General features: G+C 49.7%; 1 protein-coding gene across 2 annotated transcripts in view; it reads right to left on the bottom strand.

Moving 5' to 3' along the window:
- Positions 1 to 20592, bottom strand: part of ZC3H3 (zinc finger CCCH-type containing 3) — a 182555-nt gene that overhangs the window by 32045 nt on the left and 129918 nt on the right. Inside the window, exons 6-9 of one of the 2 annotated variants that reach the window (XM_072851804.1) lie at positions 14381 to 14462; positions 11596 to 11751; positions 8953 to 9022; positions 3035 to 3166 (exon numbers count right to left, since the gene is read on the bottom strand). In XM_072851804.1, coding sequence (XP_072707905.1) covers positions 3035 to 3166; positions 8953 to 9022; positions 11596 to 11751; positions 14381 to 14462 — 440 coding nt within the window. The remainder of the gene's footprint in view (positions 1 to 3034; positions 3167 to 8952; positions 9023 to 11595; positions 11752 to 14380; positions 14463 to 20592) is intronic. The other variant, XM_072851805.1, reaches the window with a different exon arrangement.

Below are 20592 nucleotides of genomic sequence, written 5' to 3'. Positions count from 1 at the left end.
ATAGAATAAATATTCTAAATATCTCTTTTATATTTTCATTTAAATTGGAATATTTTAAAAATAATTGTAGGGACCCTGCCTGCGTGGCTAGCACTGTGCTGGAGGGAGGCGGCAGGATGCTTGTGTTTTCCTTCGGAGCAAGTGTTTATCCTGCACGCAGTCCCCTCCACGCGCCGCCACAAAAAGTAATTAGGCGCAGACTAATTTATTAGCGTTTCCCTCTACTCCTGCTGATGTCCTGCTTTCCTTAAAGCTCTCACTTTTGGCTTTTTTCCCCTTCCTTTTGCCTGTTTTTTGCTTCGTAGCGGTTTCTCCGTGGGAAAGGATGGCTTTGCCTTGCAGAAGGCACTGTCCGCTGTTGCGTTTGGTTTCTGGGACAGGCTGGTGGCTCTGCACGATGCCGCCTCGGTGATGGGTGCTGAGCACCTACGGTTTCACTTGTTGGGTTCTACCTCTGAGTAGAGTTCTACCTCTACCTCTGAGCTCTCTACCAATGAGAGCTACAGGGATGGAGAAAAGGAGAAGAGCCCTTTGGGGCTCCAGCCCCGAGCAGCACCGGATCCAAGCATCTGAGTGCTCATCCCAGCAACTTCCCCAGTGAAAAGCAGCCAAAATCACGAGGGAGTTAGAAATCTCCAGGAGCAGCAAGTCTAAGCAAAACCATGCTTAGGCAGACACTTCTTCACATGTTATCTATTAAATGCAATAAAATAATATCGTTCCATAGGCCCGCTGGGGCATATTTGGGATGGTGCCCTGCAATCTGGCAGACTCGAGGCAAACAAAATGATTGTTTCATTAGCGGTTCAGTTTTTCAGCCGAAGAGCCGATTTAAAGCAGTGCTTGCAAAAGTTCCTGTCGTGTTTTCAGCGTAGTACCTGGAGCCTCCAGCTCAAGGAGGAGGCTTTCACTGCCTCCTCCTGTTTGCTTGCTGTCAGCTCGTGGAAGCAGCTGAACCAAGCCAGGACATTGAAGTGATGTTTTCTTCCGTATCAAACGTGCCCTAGAGGTGACTAGCAAACTCCCCAGAGAGAAGCAGACCGAGAGAAGAGGATGGGTCCCATCCTCTAGCTGGATTCACAGAGACGGGCCAACGTTGCACAGCAAATCATAGAATCATAGAATCATTGAATGGTTTGGGTGGGAAGGGATCTTTGAAGGTCATCCAGTCCAACCCCCCTGCAAGGAGCAGGGACATCTTCAACTCGAGCAGGTTGCTCAGAGCCCCGTCCAACCTGACCTTGAATGTTTCCAGGGATGGGGCATCTACCACGTCCCTGGGTAACCTGGGCCAGGGTTTCACCACCCTCAGTGTAAAAAATATCTTCCTTCTCTCTAGTCTGAATCTCCCCTCTTTTAGTTTAAAACCATTCCCCCTTGTCCTATCACTACAGGCCCTGCTAAAAAGTCTGTCCCCATCTTTCTTATCAGCCCCCTTTAAGTATTGAAAGGCCGCAAGAAGGTCTCCCCAGAGCCTTCTCTTCTCCAGGCTGAACAACCCCAACTCTCTCAGCCTTTCCTCATACCAGAGGTGTTCCATCCCTCGGACCATCTCCTGGCCCTCCTCTGGACCTGCTCCAACAGGTCCACGTCTGTCTTATGCTGGGGACACCACAGCTGTTGGGGGGGGGTCCCACCAGATCATAGTAGAGGGGGAGAATTACTGCTGGCCACAATGGTCAAAGGATGAGCATGGTCAAGGATGAGTAGAAATCCCACCACTTAACCCACCCCAGAAGAGAAAAGCCTGGTAGCTCTCAACTACAGCAGAAAAGCATCATCTCCGTAAATCTCAGAGTCCACCTTTGCTTTATTCAAACCTGGTGGCAAATTGAGTGGCTGCCCCTTCTGAACTACGACTGCCTGGGGACTCTGATGTGACAGCATCACTGCTCTTGCAAGTTTGAGATGGCAGCTGGAGAAACCAAGCAAAGGTGGCCCATATCTTGTTCACTGGATCCAAAAGAAACCCACATGCTCTACTAAAGAAAGAGTGGTTCACACTAAGAGGCAAAAATATTATTAAATTAATGAAAAACAGCAAAGAGGAGTCAGATAGGACGGCCACTTTGATTCCCAGGGGAACACCAGTGCAGCCAACCCTCTCCCTTTAGCCATGAAGCAAGGAAAGGTGAGATCCTGCAGCGTGGCTCCATGCCACCAAGGAACCGAGCTTGCTGCCGCCTGCTTCTCCCGATGCTTCCAAAGAAGCAGGGAGCCACGAGATGTCAGATAAACCTCGAAATTTCATTTTTTTGCATGCAACAGCCCTAAAATTCTTTTGGAAACCTGCAAGCGGCAGTTGGCTCCAGGCCCCGCTCCAGGAAAGCTGCTCTCTCTCGAGCTCTGCGTGTTACGTAGGGTGCTGTAAGCTCACGGATGGGGTTGCAAGTCAACCCAGGGTGCACATAAAGTCCGTGTAGGACTTCACTGCATTGATCTACACCAGAGACCCTCCAGGACCTGGAGGTGGGCTCCATGAAGCCCCCAGCTTGAGGCTCAGTTGAGGCTACAGCTTGAGGCTCAGTTGCTGCAGGCTAGGTGAGGAAGGGTGGTCTTGCTGCTAAGACTGAGCCACAAGACCTAAGGCTCAAATTTTAACCCATCACGGAGCCAGCGTGCAAAATAAGCGTTAATGTCTGTAGTTTTTCTAGGTAAAACAGGGACTCAGAAGCCTTTTCCTTCAGTTCTCATCTATTTAACTGAGCAATTTGCAGGGCAGGTGCTATCGGCTTGGGCTCCGGACTCCAGTAATGTGGACATCCCAGGGAGGCTCTTCCAGGGGAAACACCAGCACGACGTTTGTGAGCTGCAGCCTTTGATTTGTTTCCTTTTTTTCCTGCCTGTAAGGCAACCAAGCCACTTTGCCCATAACCCTGTGGAAAGGCACAGGACTGCTGTTCATCACATCCAGGTGTTCAGCAGCTTCCAGCTCTACGACTCCCTTTGGTGCCGTAGCTCGCGCGAAAAACAGCTTGTGGCTTCGACGAAGGCGCATCCATCCCAGGACCCCGAGAGCTGGTCCCCTCTTTACCTTTTCTCCCATGGGGCAATAGCCTTTGAGGAAATCCTGGCACACTTCTGCCTTTCTGGACACGTAGACGTGGCTGTATGGGCAGTTGCTGTTGCTGCAGATCCCCTTCAAGAAGTAGGAGCACACCGGCATCTGCAAGGGCAGAGGATGAGAAACCCATTAGTGCTCCCCCCCGACTTGTGATTAGGAACCGTTCCAACACCCAGAACTGAAATAAAACCATGACATGTGTAAAATAAATATATGCCTTTTGCCAGCCACTGGTCCCAGAGGTATTTTTAGCTCTTCTATTGGTCTCCTGCAGCACAGCTCCCTGACATTACGTGGTCCCAGTGTATATATGCACAGGGGGCGAACACGCTTGCCTTAGCATCCTTCAGGATGCTGGAGAGAGGGTGGAAAGCATGAAACTGCCACCAGAAAGAAAACTGCCTCTGTACGGCACAGGGAAGGGATGCAGGAATCGTAATAAACTCTGCTGTCACGGGGGCTTTGCTGGCACGATGCGCGTGGCAGGTTCATCTTCTGCCAACGCTCCCAACTAACCTTGAAGAGGAGAGAAGGGACGCCTGCTCCCTGGGCTCCTTGCTCGCAAAAGGCACAAAGCCGAGCGCACCATCGCGTGGCCGAGGACCGAGAACGCCGTACCCAAGGGGTGATGCAGCGGCTGCGATGGGAACAGCGGCGCAGGGCTTCATGCCCAGCCCGGCTGCCCTCTCTCATGGGGGGTTCTGGCCATTGCAAGGGCCAAAACAGCATCCTGGGGGTTCCCCCCCCCCAGTTTGGCTCTTCCGTGGGTATGGAGGTGGCTGGAGGATGGACAGCATGTGGTTAGATAAAGGTTCCAGAAGGTGGGTCCTGGCAAGGGGGAAAACAAGTGCTTGCTTCTCCGCAAGCATTTTTGGGGAGGGCTGCATCATGCCAAGGCATCAGCCTGGCACTCCCCAAGCGCTGCGAGTGATGCGACGATGCCCGTCCCTGTGTGCTGGAGGAGGGATGCTCCAGGAGGGATGTCCCAGGAGGGAGGGAAAGGAGGAGGAGAGCCCGGGCTCCTGCCGTGAGCGATCGAGGAGGAGAGCGGTCGGATACATGGAGCAGAGCCCTGCTCCTGCGTTCCCCGCTCCCGAGCTTTAGCAGCGCAACAGCCGACGGGGAAAAGCGAACAAGCAAGGATCCTCATTGTCCTCAAACCACAAACTTCACCTTCTGCCAGCTGTTATAATTAAAAACAAATTACCAGCCTGCTGCGATATTTCAGCATCCTTAACTCACCGGCTACCGCAGGCAACTTCCCGACCAGACTAGGCAGCTGCCAACAGGAACGTGCACTTCCCAAAGCCGCCGCGACAATCCGGCTCCTCTTGCTCAGTCCCTTGCTGCTCGCCTACACGCCAAATTTCCTTACTGCTCGGCGCAGTATCGATCCCTCCATTCACCGGTAGCATCTCAGTCCTGCCGGTTCGAGCATCCCCAAACTAATATTTACAATTCTGCAATAAGCACAGCCGCGGCTATCCGGAAAAATCCCTTTCCCTGAAGGGCACATTAGGGTTTTAACTAAATTGGCTCACTTGAGGGAAAGAGAGAAATAGAGAGAAGGAGGGGGAAGTGGAGAAGAAAGAAAACAAAGGGTGCTTTAAAAGAGAAGAGTTTATTTTTAATTGTCTTTTAACCGCAGACATTAACATAAAGGACAGGGCTCTGGGGCTATCTTTTTTGGTGGTGGTGGTGTGACCGTAAATGATTCCCTTAATGTAGTTTTTGATATAGAGCCCAAATTAGCTCTAATAAAAATGGATAATAAAGGCAGCTCTTCTACAAAAATAAACTCCTCCTAGCTGTCAAGCCTGAGCCATTATCAAGAGGAAGCAGCACTCTCATTTCAATTAACCTTGTTTGCACCCCACTACGTCCACACAAATAACAATAACATTAATTCAAGGCACTGGTGCGGTGCGTCCGTATTAGACAGCTTTGACTATGTACACGCTTTGGAGCCAGCAGCTAATGAACCCGAAACTCAACGTGAATTTCCAAATTGCTCACAACAGAGTTTTGAAGCTCTATTAGGGAGAAAAATGCTGATTCTTTTCGAGTTCCTCAAGGGGAAAAGCTGTTGTAGCAGCAGCGGGCGGTTGCCCGAGTCCTAGCCTCTCGCTAACCTTCACTCACAAACCCATTCATTCAGATTTACCGGTTTCTCTCAATCACCGGGATGCGCCGGTGGCTCTGCCCCGTCGCGGAGAAATTCCCTGCGCATCGCTTTGACGGCTGCTCTTCAGCAGAGGGCTCTGCCCTGCGGAGCAAAATTCTCCAACCACCAACTTTCCCTCTCCTCCAGGCTCCTTTTTCCATTGCCAGAGGGATAGTTTGGTTTTTGAAAGCATCTGCAAAACATCACGCCCATCTGGAGCAGCCCTCCGCCCTGGAGAGCATCCTCTCCTTGGAGCAAAGGTTTTGCTGCTTAGGATGGGGAAAAGCTCCCTGTGGCTGCGACAGCTGAACCCACGCAGCTTTCCCATGTAAAAGAGAGGGATTGTCCCCATTTTTCAGTGGGGAAACTGAGGCACGGGATTGCCCCCAGGTTGAGCAGGAGTTTTGTCCTCAAGCCAATAGCTAAGCCCACCCAGGCTCTTGGTTCTTCACCTCCTGGACCGGGCACGGGGCCCCATCCCTGGTGACTTCTCACCAAGGTGAGATACACGACGACAATAACCTGAAGCTCCTCCGATGAGAAGTTTGTGGGGTTCCCCCCCGCCACCCCATAACCACAAAGTGAAATCGAGAGTCAACTAACGTGGCATCAGCAAAACCAGGAACCCCCAAACCACAGACAACACCCCATCGTCATTAACCACACAAAGAAAATCATTCATCGCATTAAAACCCCAACTCAAATAGCTGAAAGCGAGCCGCCTCCCCAGTCCCACATCTGAGGAGCAAGTGGGATCCGCTCCAAAAAACCCACAAGCCGGGGGAAAACGGCTGCCTTCCTCTGCCGCGCGACTTCACCTGCCTTTCTCCGCCGCTGATAAATGAGGCTAACGCCACCTTTGCTAGTAATCACGCGGGTTAACAGGGAGCTACAGGAGTTGAAAAGCAAAGTCGCCTCCCGCTTTGGGTAGCAGCATCCCCGCAGCTATAAATCACCCTGAAACAGGCTTGAACTCCGCAGAGGAGGTTGTTTCTCTTCCAGCCCGTGCTGACGACAAGGTGGTGAGCGGAGACCTCTGAACCGCCCTCGGGGCACCTAATCCTGCAAAAAAATAATCCTCCTTCCCCACGGAGCGCGGCGTGCATGGCCAGAAACACGTGCTCCGAAAGCATTTGTTTCTAAGGCATGTAAGAGAGCTGGCACCTGCCTGCTTCGTTTGTGGGCTTGTTAATTTAACAACTCAGCTTGGGTTTAGATGATGCTTCGGGAGCGGCGAACTGCTCAGGAAGAAGGCGAGATGGGCAGAGGCCACCCACGCCCCATGGACATCTTCCCAGGGATTCTGTCCCCAAAATGTCATCGGCAAACCGGTTCTTCTGCAAGAGACTTTAGCATGGCCACTCCTTTTTAATTCCGTTTTATTACCACGATGATATTATCGTTATTCTTCCCAGATTCCTAACCGGCGAGGTGCTGCTAAGCGGGAAAGGTTGAGTTTTCCACACCACGCTGTAGCCATCACTCTCCATCTATTCACCCAAAACGGAGCCCAGAAGTCAAAAACTTGAGGTCCTCCTTGAGGCATCAAGACACACTGGCGTTTCTGGAGGGGAAACTGAGGCCACATCTCCACCAGCAAATTAAACATGCCGAGGAATATCCCTGGGTACCGAGACCAGCTGGCACAAACCCATCCGCATCCAGCCATCGCATTCTTTGGTGGGCACGGCTGCAGCCAAACCGTTGACCACAACGGCTCCTTGGCCATCTCCAACTCCCAAGTCTCACCCAGGTTTTTGCCCTGGGACCAAAACCAAGCTACAGCACTTCCTGAAATACCATTTAACTTCCCGGTAGAGATGTAAGCCAACGGTTCCATGCAGTCTGGATGAGTATCAATCCTTCGGCTCAGAAGCGCAGGCAGTGGCTTGTGCGATGATGTTAGCACTTGCACATCACTTACTCGGGTGAAAAGAGGTCGCTAGCCCCATGTCCACTCCGAATCTGCATTAACTATAACAATTCTGGATACATCAACAGCCAGTCCCTTTGCAAAACCTTCTTCTTTCTTGGCTTCTGTATTTCTGATGTCTAACTATATGTTATAGGAAGGAAAAAAAACCCAAACCAGCCCTTTTTCCTTCAATCAATTCTCATCCCCATCCCTCCTTTGACATGCCACGAGTCAGGGAGTACAGCTGTCCCCAGTCTATCTTCTCTATTTTATATACTTGTGATTAAGTGACTCTGAAGAGAGATACATGTGAAAAACATATGGTGCTTTGTGCCTCGTTCAGAGCGACTCTGCTCACCGCCAGGATAACTTATGAGCTCCCCGCTGACAACGAACGTGCCTTAGGCAAACGGAGGGAAAGGGAGACGGGAAAACTGCGTGCCCAAAGGCAAATGCTGTTGGAAAAGGTCCTGTCCCAGATGCTGATGAGATCTGACGTCCCATGGGTTAAATCCTTTACTGGTCAGTAATTGCCCTGTAATTACCTACATGATGCTGTGGATGAGGAATGGAGGATGGTGATGCTCGAAGGGAGTGGGGAGAAGAAGGTGCTATAAGGACAATTCACAGGGCACGGGCTAAATAACCAAAACTTGAGTAATTAAAAGCAGCGCTTCCAGATCCGGCACGGCTCAGGCAAGCTCTGGTCCCCGCCGTGCCCCAGGCACAGCTGTGAAAGCTTTGACAAAGCTGCTTTTGACAAATGACATGCCAGAAATACAGCCAAGGGGGGCTGCAGACTCATCAAGCGACATGATGAAGGACTGAGCCTTACGGGCTTCTCCAGGAAAACCTGTCCTCGTTCGCATCCCGCTTTCTGGCACCTCCGTCCCGACAGCAGAGTCTTGACACCAGAGCTCCCCACACTCCCCAGGCAGCGACACCGCTCTGGTTGGCGTTTCAATACCCCGGTGGGATTAACCTTACTGCTGTTGTCTGGGTGATCCTTCGTCTGTAGCAGAGAAATGATCCTCATACAAAATCCATCCGACAAAACTGAAATGTAAATAAGTGCTTGAAGTACATCCCAGCTCAGCAAAGGACCCGCAGCTACACTTAACCTTCAGCACCGACTTCACCTCGACTTCAACGCTTGAGGTCTCCAAAGCTACGTCCGACCGGAGATCCTAGCCACTGAGTGGAGGTTAATCTGCTAAATCGTCAACTGATAATCACTAAAAGAAAACCTAATTATTTTTCCACCTTGCTCTGTGTAATAAAAACACAGAGCCCCAAATACATCAAGAAGGTTGAAAATGATGATGAACTCAAAAGCCGTTCTGCCAGCCGGTTTCACTGTCTGGCTTTTTAGAAAGGTTAATTTATATCCTCCAGGCTCTTGTATGTTAAAACCTCCTCCTCCTCCGACCCCAGCACAGGGTGATTTAGAGGGAAGGGTTATCTTACGGAGGTAGCTATGGATTAGACGCACATAATTGCTACTCCCGTGCTCTTTCTCTCCGATCCCTGGAGTTTAAGCACTCCTTAACCCAACGCACGTTACCCAACACAGCTCCAGGTGCTCTGGTTTCCAATCCGCTGCTTAATGCATTCATCTACCGATTCACCGCACCGGTTGAAGAGGCACGCTCTGGTCTCACAACCCCATCATGAGCCTGCACAGCTGGGCAAGCAAACTACAAACAAACTCTGTTGGAAGCACTCAATGAGGTAGACTTCCCTACAGCCACCAGCGTAGGTCCGCTCGCTCATACAGCCGCACCGCGCTCGTTGGGAAGCCATACAGACCTTGTCTTTGGACACCTTGTGGGAAAATGAACAGGTCCCATCCGTCTTCTTGCATGTGCCACGGAGAAACCTGTAGATACACCAGAAGGAGAGGGTTGAGCACAAGGTGGGTCGCGAAACACGCAGTTTTAAACACTGAACATCTGCCTTGCCCCATTGCCATGTTTGCCCTGAGGTTGTGAATACACACGACTGCTGCCGAGTTCACTGTTAAATCCCATTTCATGCCCTAAATCGGTACAGGACTTTCCTCTTAGAAGACCAGCTGATGGTTTCTGATAGATTTTGCTCTTTCATCATATTTGGCTTCTTATTAGTAGGCAGAGCAAGGCCGGTACCATGAGGTTTAGAGATGATGCTCCCAGAAGGAGAAAGGTCCTTCCTACAGCCCTGATTACACCAGATGCCAGATGAAGCACCAGAAGGACCTCCAGATGTGAGTGGCCAACAACCAGGAGAAGCAGAGACAGGCACACAACAGAAACCAAGATCCCAAAGTACGTGAGGATGTTTGGACTCAGAAGTTTTCCTCGGAGCTACCAGTGTGACAGCAGATTAATAAAATACATCTGTTATCATGGGAAGAGCGCTGGTCCGAACCCCCCCCAAAAGCAGACTCCAGGGGTACATGTTCTGAGCTGCATAACCTTGCAGGGAGGTTCTGGAGCACAGAATATGCCTCCAGCTTTATTTATAAAATCTGGGTAAATTTAGAGCTGAGCATGGAGAGATTCATCAAAAATAAAATCAAATTCAGACTGGTTTGAACAAAGTGGAATGGGAACATGCAGATGTGAGAACCAGCTGGTTGATGGTAACTAGGTTTGCAGATGATTGTGATCACAGCATAGCTATGTGCACCTCCTCAAAACACCCAGATCTGGAAAATAAAGGACACCTAAAACAATAGCAGACGGAGAAAATTAAGAGATGGTAACAGAAAGCTAAAGAACGAGATTGGAGCTAGAAGGCACCAGGGTAAGGAGACACAAGACCGGGAGTAAATCGGCGTTGTCCTAAAGTATGCAAGGAGCACAGCCCAAAACCAGACTTGGTCGCCAACATCAGAAGAACTAAGGATTCAAAGTGAGGACTCAGGAGCCAGCATCCCTTGTCCTCTGTGTCACCAGAAGTAATCCTGACCAGATACCTTGGACACATGTGCCTCGGTGCTCGTGAGGATGTGTTATGGGAGAATGAGTGAAAGCAAGTGAAATCAGTAAAAAATAAATCACCTTTCTGTCCTATATGGTCTCCCATCGAGCTTTGTGCAACCTCCAAATGATTTCTAGCACAGCAGCAATTTTACGGAGAAATTACTCAAGGAGTTCATCAGTGGAGTTGGCTTTTCTACACTTTTTAAACGACTAATAATATAGTTTAATCAACTGTTGGGCAGGTATAATGAGCTGGCAACATGAATCAGTCCTCCTGTAATAAATTATCAAGTCTCGTAGCTGCATGGCGTCACAGGCTGAAGGATTCAAACCTGTTGCACGGATCCGAGCGGATCTGAGAAAGGCTGCTAGAAGGAATCACCCGGTGCGTGCTTAGGGCAGGCTCTTAAGTCACTCAGCTCAGATCTGCACCACTCCGATGTCGTACCAGGTCTTACCCAGGACCCACAAAATCATTCAAGTCAGATGGTCTCTTTGGGGACTGGCTAAATGTTTTAGCCTCTAAAGTCCACCCAGCAAACCCTGATGGCATCTTCAACCTGACAGCAATAAGTCAATGACTAAGGACTATTATTCTGATTATATTTAAGAAATGTTGATTTCATCTTGTTATTAATTCTTAAAACACTACGCTGATTTTTTTTATTTTTTTAGACCTTCTGTACTACGATATGGAACGTTACTTATTAGATGTAAACGTCCTGGTGATGGTATCTGCCTCCAAACTGTGAAATAAATATTTCTGTAATCCCTACAGCCTGTGCGGAACAACCAAAACATGTGTATTTAACTCGGAGGCTGGTTGTGCAATGCTTTTTTAGCATTAATAGGTGTAAAATGCTGTGTAAATTTAGAGAAAAATTACCAGAAGAGATTAAATAGACTATGATTCTCCAGTCTGGGAAGTTTGGACAGAGAGGGGAGGACTGTATAGTTATAAATGGTGCCTAGAAGGTGATCAGGGAATGGTTATTCCATCCTTCTCATGAACCACGAGTGAGGAGGCACCCAGAGCAATACTTGAGCAGGCAGCTGAGGAAGCACTTTTCATGCAGTCCGTAATTCAGTTGTGCAACCCATTGCCATAGAAAGGTCCAAGAAAGGACTAAATAAATTCACAAAAAAAAGAACTGCTGACTATTACATGATGATGGTTTGGTGGCAACCTCTGGCAGTTGAAAACCAAACACTACCAGGCTGCAGGGCTTCACTGCCAGAAGCTGAGAGGTCCCAGCCAGGAGAAAGAGCCCTTCTCTCTGTGCCTCGTCTTGTCCTCCTCCTGTAGGTACCTGCCAGCCCAACAGCGCTGGGCAGATCCTGACCCAGAACAGCCGTTCTCATGGTCTCACACCTCCGTTATTGGGTTGTTTCCCTGGGGAATATCACATGAGCAAGCACCAAAGCCAACCAATGGCTCAGTCTACCATGATGGGCCAAAGCATGTGGTTGCTGTGTCCATCCATACCTGGTGCAGACGGCCACCTTCTCCGGATCATGGATGTAGGGGCAGCTCTCCCCGCGATTACACTTGCCGAAGCGGTTGTAGTACATACAGTATTCCTTCTTCTTTTTCTTCTGCTTGGCTTGACGAATGATGGCCAAACTTCGCTGAACAGCACGGCTAAATGGAGAAAGATAGACAGGGTCAGGTAACAGCTCCAACTTCAAGGCAACAATGACGTAGAGAAGACAGGTCAACAGCACCCGAAATCACGGAGGAACCCAAGTTTCACTTTGAAGAGAGAGTGAGATAGTCAGGAAGATCATGCTGGACCATAAGCTCTTAGGTCTTTTTGATTTTTGGCCAATTTCACTCTGAATCTTTAAAAATCTGCAAGAAGAGGCCAGTCTCCCAGGAAACACCTGCATTTGGTATAGAATTAACCCCATGCAGCAGGACGGGTTGTGGCCAACTGCCTGGAAAGCACCTCTGCAGAAGACAACCCTGGGGAACAACAAGGCATCCAGGAGTCAGCCAGGTGCCCTTATGGTAATCACACCAACCACACCGTGGGCTGTATGAGCAGGAATGCAGCCGGGAGGATGAGGAAGGGGATCTATCCCCTCTATTTGGCACTTGCAAGACCACAGCTGGGCACTGGGTCCAGTTTGGGGCTCCCAGTACAAGGCAGTGATGGATGGCAATGCGTCCAGTGGAGGCCACCAAGATGGTTGGGGCTGGAGCACAGGACATCTGAGCAGAGGCCACAGGCTGATTTGCTCAGCAAGGAGAAGGTCAAGGGGGATCTTACTGTCTTCTGTGACTTCTTAATGGGATGGTGTAGAGAAGGTGGAACCAGACCTTCTCAGAGAGATGTGTTGGAAGGACAAGAGGCCCTCTGGGGCAGGAGGAAGGACAGAGCTCTCCAGAGATCCCTTCCCACCTCCATGACCGTGATTCTCTCCTATGATTTTATGAGCATGGAGAGAGCTTCCTGCAGTTTTGGGGAACACGGTGAGACAGAAAACATCCTCTCCCATGCTGGGCTCATGCAGCACAGGATGCAAACGCTGAACAACATAGAGGGCACTTCAGCACGTGGCCCTGCCAGCTGGCCTGCTGCACTCCCCAGGGCTATTCAAGGTCTTCAAGCGGGCACCTGCTTATGGACCTCAATGAATGAGGGCCTACGTGACAGCCGCAGGAACATAAGGTAACACCAAATATCAGAAAAACTCGCTATTAATTGCCTGGTACCACTAGAAGTTACTTAAGGATATCAAAAGTTGCTTAACACACGTTTTCCATAAGCTTCCAGCTGAAGAGGTAATTACCCAGCAGCTATAGAGATGTATGGGACCAGGAGGAAGAGGGGAAGTGTTGAGATCTAGGTGAATGAAACACCATGGAGGGCACGTTTGATCTCTCCGAGCAGATAATTAGATGGTACAGCACGGTCAACTCAAGTTTGCAGAGGACACAGTGCTCTGGATAGGGGCGAACAAAGCCACTCGCCTGAGGTTCTCTGGATAGTTGTATGCATTGCTTCCTTAGAGACTAAGGATAAATATTTATATATAAAATTGTTTTAATGTAGGTATAATATATAAATATAACATAATATTTATGTATTTCCACAGTCTTGGTCCTCGTGGTGTGAGAACCACAGGTCCAAGGGTCACAGTAGCATTGCCCATGATAAATACTCAAGGAAACGATTTTAGGGGGGAATGCACATTTTTATCTCTATAATTATTGGTTGTCTGCAGCTCTCGAGTTAAAATGCAATGAGAAAAAGACAACTTCATACAGCCAAAATGCTGAATGCGAAAGCCCCGTTTCAGCATCAGAAATGTCACCACCTCTTTGGTCACAAATGGCCTGGGGAGACACCAAGCCCCACCACAAACTGCTTCTTGGTACTTGAGGTGCTTCCAAGGCTAACACAAGGCAAGCCTTTAAAAAAAGAGTATTTCTTTGTTGAAATTATGATATTGAAAAAAGGCTCTCCCATAGCCAACACCTCGGCTACTTGTGATACCTGGCCGGGTCACCAGCACGTTGACCTGCACAGAAAGCATTTGCAAGCTGGACTCTAGCACCAATTCACTCTGACGGCACATTTTAAATTAGTTGATATTAGTGGTAGGATATGATAAAATATAGCTAGAATCTGGCATTATGTCTGTATACAGACATCTGGAACAGACATACTTGAGGAATAAATTTTAGTCTGCTACAATTAAGAGGGACTTGTCTGCAAATGCTCATACTTAAGGACACAATGATATGTGGCACATCTGTAGCACAAAAAAAAAGGCAAGGAGAAAGCTGGCAGGGTGCTGAACAGCGGCAACGTGCCGTCATTCTCCCATACTCGGTGCTTTCTAGTTACCGCTTGGCAGGTTCCCAGTTTGTGGCTGGGACAGCGAGAAGGAAAACCTGCAGGTTTGCAGGGTTAAATTGGGATGGGCTTCTGAGTTGGGGAAACAAACCCCAAAATACCCCTTGAGAACAATACAGTTGATTTAAAAAGGGACTTTCCGAATAGAATTTGGCATGCTTTGCTCGCAGAAAGGTGTTGCTATCCACTAATAATCTTTCAAACCCTTTCCAAGCAGAAACCACAGCTTTCCGCTGAGCTTAAAAGCACTTCATGGCAGAGGCTGGGGGAAAAGCAGCGGTCAGAGCTTCACCGAATAAACAGCCAGTTAAATAGCTGCGTCTCAAGCTGCTGACACCCTCCTGAGCATAAATCACATGCAGTATCCGGAGGGGGAGCACTCCATTCCTCCCCGCGAGTACAGACCTGGCGATGTATCGGCTCGTAGCTGATCTGTTCAGGCAGCCGGATGGAGAGGAGCCAGGACTGGGCGTACAATGCAACCTTGCTGTTGGAAACAGAGAAAAAAACACAGACAATTTGCTCAGAATCATAAAATTTTGCAGAATTCACGTGGCCCTCAGTATCTTAGGTCCGCAAAAATGATCAGAGGGCTGGAACACCTCTCCTGTGAAGAAAGGCTGAGAGAGTTGGGGTTGTCCAGCCTGGAGAAGAGAAGGCTCCGGGGAGACCTTCTTGTGGCCTTTCAATACTTAAAAGGGGCTGGTAAGAAAGATGGGGACAGACTTTTTAGCAGGGCCTGTAGTGACAGGACAAGGGGGAATGGTTTTAAACTGAGAGGGGAGATTCAGACTAGAGATAAGGAAGACATTTTTTACAATGAGGGTGGTGAAACCCTGGCCCAGGTTGCCCAGAGAGGTGGTCGATGCCCCATCCCTGGAAACATCCAAGGTCAGGTTGGACGGGGCTCTGAGCAACCTGATCTAGTGGGAGATGTCCCTGCTCATGGCAGGGGGGTTGGACTAGATGACCTTCAAAGGTCCTTTCCAGCCCAAACCATTCAATGATTCTATGATCTTATTGCTCAACCCAAAGCAAGCAGCTCCCAGAGACCAGATGGGTGAGGATGCTCTTTACGGACCTCCACGTTGCCGGCACCTCCAGATCAGCCCCGGCAAAAGGGCTCCTTGCCAGCTCCAAACACAGTGGGGACCTTTCCCCTCGGCACCCAAACGTGCCAAAAAACCCCTCAAGGCAACTCGCACGCTTGCGCTATCAGTCCAGCAAATTTCCACGCTTGGCTTGGCTGCTCCCTGCAGCCGGCCGGGGAAACCCAGCGCTTACCTCCAATACGTGCATGCACATAATTAAATTGTCCTTGACTGGTGTAGGAAAGAATGAATCGAAAATAAAGGCTGTATCTCAGCTTTCCAGGTGGTATGAGAGCAGCTCAGTCACTCACCTGCCAGCCCAGGCATGTTGGGGAGTGAGGGAGTGGAATTTGATAGCGCGGCACCGCGCTCTCCCCGCATGCGAGCTGTCACTCGGGCTGCCGGCGTCGGTGAAGCCCCATCTGTTCCCTCTGCAAATAAAAGCAGTTGGCGCAGGCGCGGTGCCGGCACGGGTGGCACATGCCTGTCCATCAGAGGCATCGAGCAAGCTCCACACAACTCACCGGCAAGCGCGTTCAAGCTTGCCGCGAGCTCCCTCAAGCTTGCCGCAAGCGCGTCGGGTATCAAGCAGGCATTTGAGCCACCGCTGAGGGGTTTTTTGCCTTTTTTGTTTTTGGCTTCCCCCTCGTCGCAGAGCTGCCTCACTGTAGGAGCATCTTTTCCACTAGTTTTCAGCGCTAAAATAAATGCACATCAACTTTGGGTCGCTCCAAAGATGCCGCAGAGCATCTCTTAGCGAGGACGTGGGTTAAGAGGCCAGCGCGCTCAAGCAAGGTTGACCTCCCAACTGATGCAGGGAGAAAGACCCAAATTAAAGTCTGACCATTAGGGTAGGGGTAGAGCATCCTTCAGCCCTCTGCAATTACGTTTAATGCTCCTTAAAGCAAGCTCAGCAGGACGGGCTATACCAGGAGCCGACTCCCCAGGGCAGCAGACAATCTCTCTAAATATTTAATACCCGGGCACAAAAGCGGACTCTCGGGGACAACCACGCTGCCGTGCTTGTGTGCCATCCTTTTAGTTAAAGCAGCCTGACAACCACATCTTGGCCAGAAAGGAGGAATCACTAAAGAAATAAATAGATAAGTAAATAAATAAAGGGTGCAACAGCCTCATGCCACTGGTTCTTAATTTATATATAGCAAAAATACATCCATGGCATAATGTTTGGGGGGTTTTTGCCCAGCTTTTATCTTCTGGCAAGAAGTCATGCTATTATACGTGGACAGGCGATGCGCATCTCCCATTACGGGCTCTTGCTGTGAATTAACTCACAGCCTGGAGGCAGTTTAACCGCTTGAGAGCCGGTCCCATCCGTGGCAAAATCCGGGTGAGATGCATCTGTCCAGCGTGCCGACCAGGTCTGGCAAAGCATCAGACTGGCAGCTGGCAAAGAAACCCTTCATCCACGCTTTCCCACTGCCTAATTACTCACCCCGCATGCAAATCCTCTCCGAACTATTAGAAAACCACCTAAATATTTACCCAGGAGGAGACAGCCCAGCGACTGCATAATGCTGCCGGTTAAGAAGCTTCATAATTACACATTTCGCCATCGATTGGGATTTACAGAGGAAACTCAGGCTCCGGTACAATGGTATTTTTAGAAGCCTTTGCATCGTGCAAAAAGAAGTTTAAATACAAGCAAGGCTCTGCGAGCATCAAAGCAGCAAGGGAGGAGGTGTAAGAGAGCGGGACGGATGTCTCAGACCTTTTAAGGAGGTCCAAGGAGCCCAAGTTTTGATTTTTAGAGCGGTTACCGACTCGGGATGCCCAGTTAGAGCCGCTACCAAATGATCTTCATTAATAAATACAAAGCATCTGATATTTTGCAGACAGTGGAGATTCAGGGTGTACCTGTATTATCAAAGTAACCCATGTGGTGTGAAAGGGGCTGAGCAAAAGACACCGGAGAACTGGACAAGGGTTAAATGAAAAAATTAGGAGCTGAAATTTGCTGCAGTCTGGACTAAATGAAACAAAAAGCCGAAATGATTCCCCCAGAGCTTGACTCGGATCTCTGGGACTCTCGTTTGGTCCAGACATAACACACTTTTAATTTCTAGGACAGATGCCAGTCCCAAATCTGTCCCATTTTTCTCCCCGGTTGCTCTCCAACTGGGGAGAGCATCAGTGTCGGGACACAGCAACGCTGTCGGATCAGGAGAGCAACTCGTCCATCCCGTATTACATTTTCCTCTGTAATTGCAAAAGTCCCTCGCTGCAAAGATTTAAAGAAGTGGCATGGCAAGTTCGTCCCATATGCACGCTCAAAGGCAGCGGGAACAACAGGGGGAGGGGGAAAAAAAAAAAAAAAAAGGATGGAAAAAAATAAAAGCTGCTGGGGAGAGCATCAAGAACTGCACGTTAAGGGCTTTTTAACTGATTACACCCAGCACGGTGGCGTCAGGCTTGATATTTTATACCCTGCGTAAGGGACAGGTGTTTTTCTCTCTCTGCTTTTCTTTTTTTTTTTTTTTTCCCTTCTTCTTAATGATTTAGTCGGTTTGAAGCGCATCATCTGTAAGGAAATACACAGCCCGTGCAAACGGGGTTGTTTCTCTTAATGCATCATCCCAACCTGACACTGGCTGCTCCGGCGGCTCTCGGTGTTATCAAGCGCGAGCGTTGAGAAGTGATTGTTGTACCTAACCCAGCCGTGAGACTCGACGCGTCTCTCCGGAGGGAGCGGGAGCTGTCATGTTCATTAAATGCATGATTACAGCTATGATTAATAGCGGGGGCTACAGCCTAACTCCTTTTTTTTTTTTCCTCCCTGCTCCTCTGAAGGAATCCACAGCCAAGCGGTCCCGTGGTGTTTTCCACAGCGTTCGCCTCCCGCTCGAAATTCCAGCTTTTGATGGAAAAGGGGAAAGAGGCACAATTTATCCCTGTCAAAGGCTCCACAACCACAAAAAAATGCTTAAAACGAGCAGGTCGGATGCTGCACCCCTCCACCAACATCTAAATATTAATTAGGACCTTTTTTTTCCATAAGCCCAAAACATATCTCAGGGCTTGAGGGGTCCCTCACCTGCTACCTGGTCCTTCTCCTCCAGGGAAAGGTTGGCAGAGATTTGCCTTGGCAGCGCAGGAATCGTGCTCGGGAGCAACGGTCGGTGCTCGAGAGCAACGGTCGGTGCTTTCCAGGATGCCAGCACGGGGAGCAGGATGCTTCCATCCAGCTCCAACACCCCTGCTCGGCTCCCCCTCGCCCAAGGGCTTACGATGCAACAAATACACGCCGAAAAGGATGCTTGAAATTTTCCTTTGCGTTAAAAATCGGCGGCAGATATTGCACGGAGGGAAGCGCGGTTAATTATTAGCTGCTTAATTATTTAGGAAGGACTTTACTGCTCCTAGGGCACAGCACAAGGACCAGGACCTTGTCATGCAGAAAGGTCTGTTTGCACATCTGATCTAGTAATTTATTTTTTATATGGTGGAAAGACTGTAGAAAATGGAAATAACCTAAAAAAAAAGGGAGAAGTTGCAGAGTTGGGGCGCACCGGGGCCAAGGGATGCGCAAGAGGGTGAGAGCATCATTAGGGTGACAGCCTGTGCCCACCGTGCAGGTCACCCTCCTTGGGGACAGAGGAAACCGCCGAGCCCATTGCTGCCCATCTGCTTCAACTGCCCCAAATCAAGGATAATTTACGGAAATCTTACACAGCGAGGGAAACAACCAGGGCTTTGCCCAAGCGACCGCAGCCGGCAGATGATCAGCTCCATCATCCCATGCTCCAACTCGGGGATGACTGTAACGGGGTCATCCCAGCTCCCTGTTATTTTTTGCTCATCAAGGGAAGGGGGTTTGCCGTTAGCTGCGCTCGCTTCTGCTCAGCCTGCCTCACGCGTGACCTTGGCACCCAGGAAAAGCCTTCCTTGAACCACGCCGGCTCCTTTAAGAAGTCCCATTATAACCCCGCTTCGCCCGCCGCGGCGCAGGCAGCCTACTTTGGAAACAGCCGAGCGATTCATTTTGCGAGGCTCTCCTTTGCTTTATTGCTGAACAAAAAGTTTTGAGGCTGGCACTCGGGGAAATTTATTTCTTTAATTATTCATTTAAGTGGGTTCCACTGTTTCAGATGATCAGCACTAGCAGCTGCTGGGGGTAATTTATTTTACTCACCGGACAGCAGAAGCCCTCACTCTCCAGAAGGTAACAGCAAAACAAGGGATGAGCTGCCACTACGCGAGCGCAGCTTTTCGCACTCTCCTGCCTGGTTGCACCCCAGCTCCTAACAGGAACACGCGTGTCCCTGGGTCAGGCGGTCACGAGTGTTTTATTAGTGAAGCAACCTCAATTAATGAAGCACGCTCGGGGTTTGATGTTGTTATACGAGCAGATGTTTGCAAGGAGCCTGGAGCGGCTGCCGTGGAGCATCTCCCAAGCTCTGGTCTACACCAGTGCTGGATCTAGCGGTGTTCCTCGAGGAGACCAGGTCCCTGCCCACCAGCGCCTGCAATCCCAGGGTCGAGGGATTGAGCTCAAAAGGGACCAAGGGATTGAGCGATCCCAAAACCAAGGGATTGAGCTCAAAAGGGGTAAGAGATTGAGTAATCCCAAACCCAAGGCATTGAGACTGAAGGGGCCATGGAATTGAGCTCAAAAGGGGTAAAGGATTGAGCAATCCGGAAGACAAGGGATTGAGCTCAAAAGGGGTCAAGGGATTAAGCTCAACAGGGGTAAGGGATTGAGTAATCCCAAAGACAAAGAATTGAGCTCAAAAGAGGTCAAGGGATTAAGCTCAACAGGGGTAAGGGATTGAGTAATCCCAAAGACAAAGAATTGAGCTCAAAAGAGGTCAAGGGATTAAACTCAACAGGGGTAAGGGACTGAGCAATCCCAAAGCCAAGGGATTGACCTTGAAGGGGCCAAGGGACTGAACAATCCCAAAACCGAGGAATTCAGCTCAAAGGGGCTGAGCACAAGTGGTCCCCAGCACAAGCGACACCAAAACCAGCTGAAACCTGAGGAAAGCAACGCTCCAGTTTTCGCTGTTCTCACACTTTGGTGCATTGGGTTGGCCTCTCCTCCACCAACTTTTTCCTTACCCCTCCACCACTCAGTCCCAACGTGGTGTCAAGGTGTCCAGTCTTAAACCTTTCCCTTCATTTTTATAAAGCCAAGCGGCTCAGAGGAGAGAGCATCCTTCACGCAAGCCCTCAGCCGGCCCAACGGCGGTGCTGAGCACTTTATCATCCTTGCAAATGCGGAAAGTGCGTTTCTGCAGTGCTCAGCACTTCTAAAATTAGTTGGTAAACAAGGAGCCGAGAGCGCACTTTCTTCCAGCGCGTGACTCCCTGCGCCGTGGTTATCTTCCTCCTCCTTTCGCCGAGCGTGGAGTTCTTCCACCGCATCTGAAATCACGTTCATGAGCATCAGTCATCCGTCTTCAGCGTGACGCAGCGGAGGAGCTCGCATCTTCGGTCTCCCCAGCTGTGCGCTAAGATGCTGTCGCAGCTGGGTGGGGAAACTGAGGCAGGAGGGGATGTTACACA

This window comes from Ciconia boyciana, chromosome 2, assembly GCF_034638445.1.
Source record: "Ciconia boyciana chromosome 2, ASM3463844v1, whole genome shotgun sequence".
In the NCBI taxonomy this organism is placed as follows: domain Eukaryota; kingdom Metazoa; phylum Chordata; class Aves; order Ciconiiformes; family Ciconiidae; genus Ciconia; species Ciconia boyciana.
The sequence above is the reverse complement of the archived record's forward strand: the minus strand, read 5'-3'. Positions and strand labels throughout refer to the sequence as shown.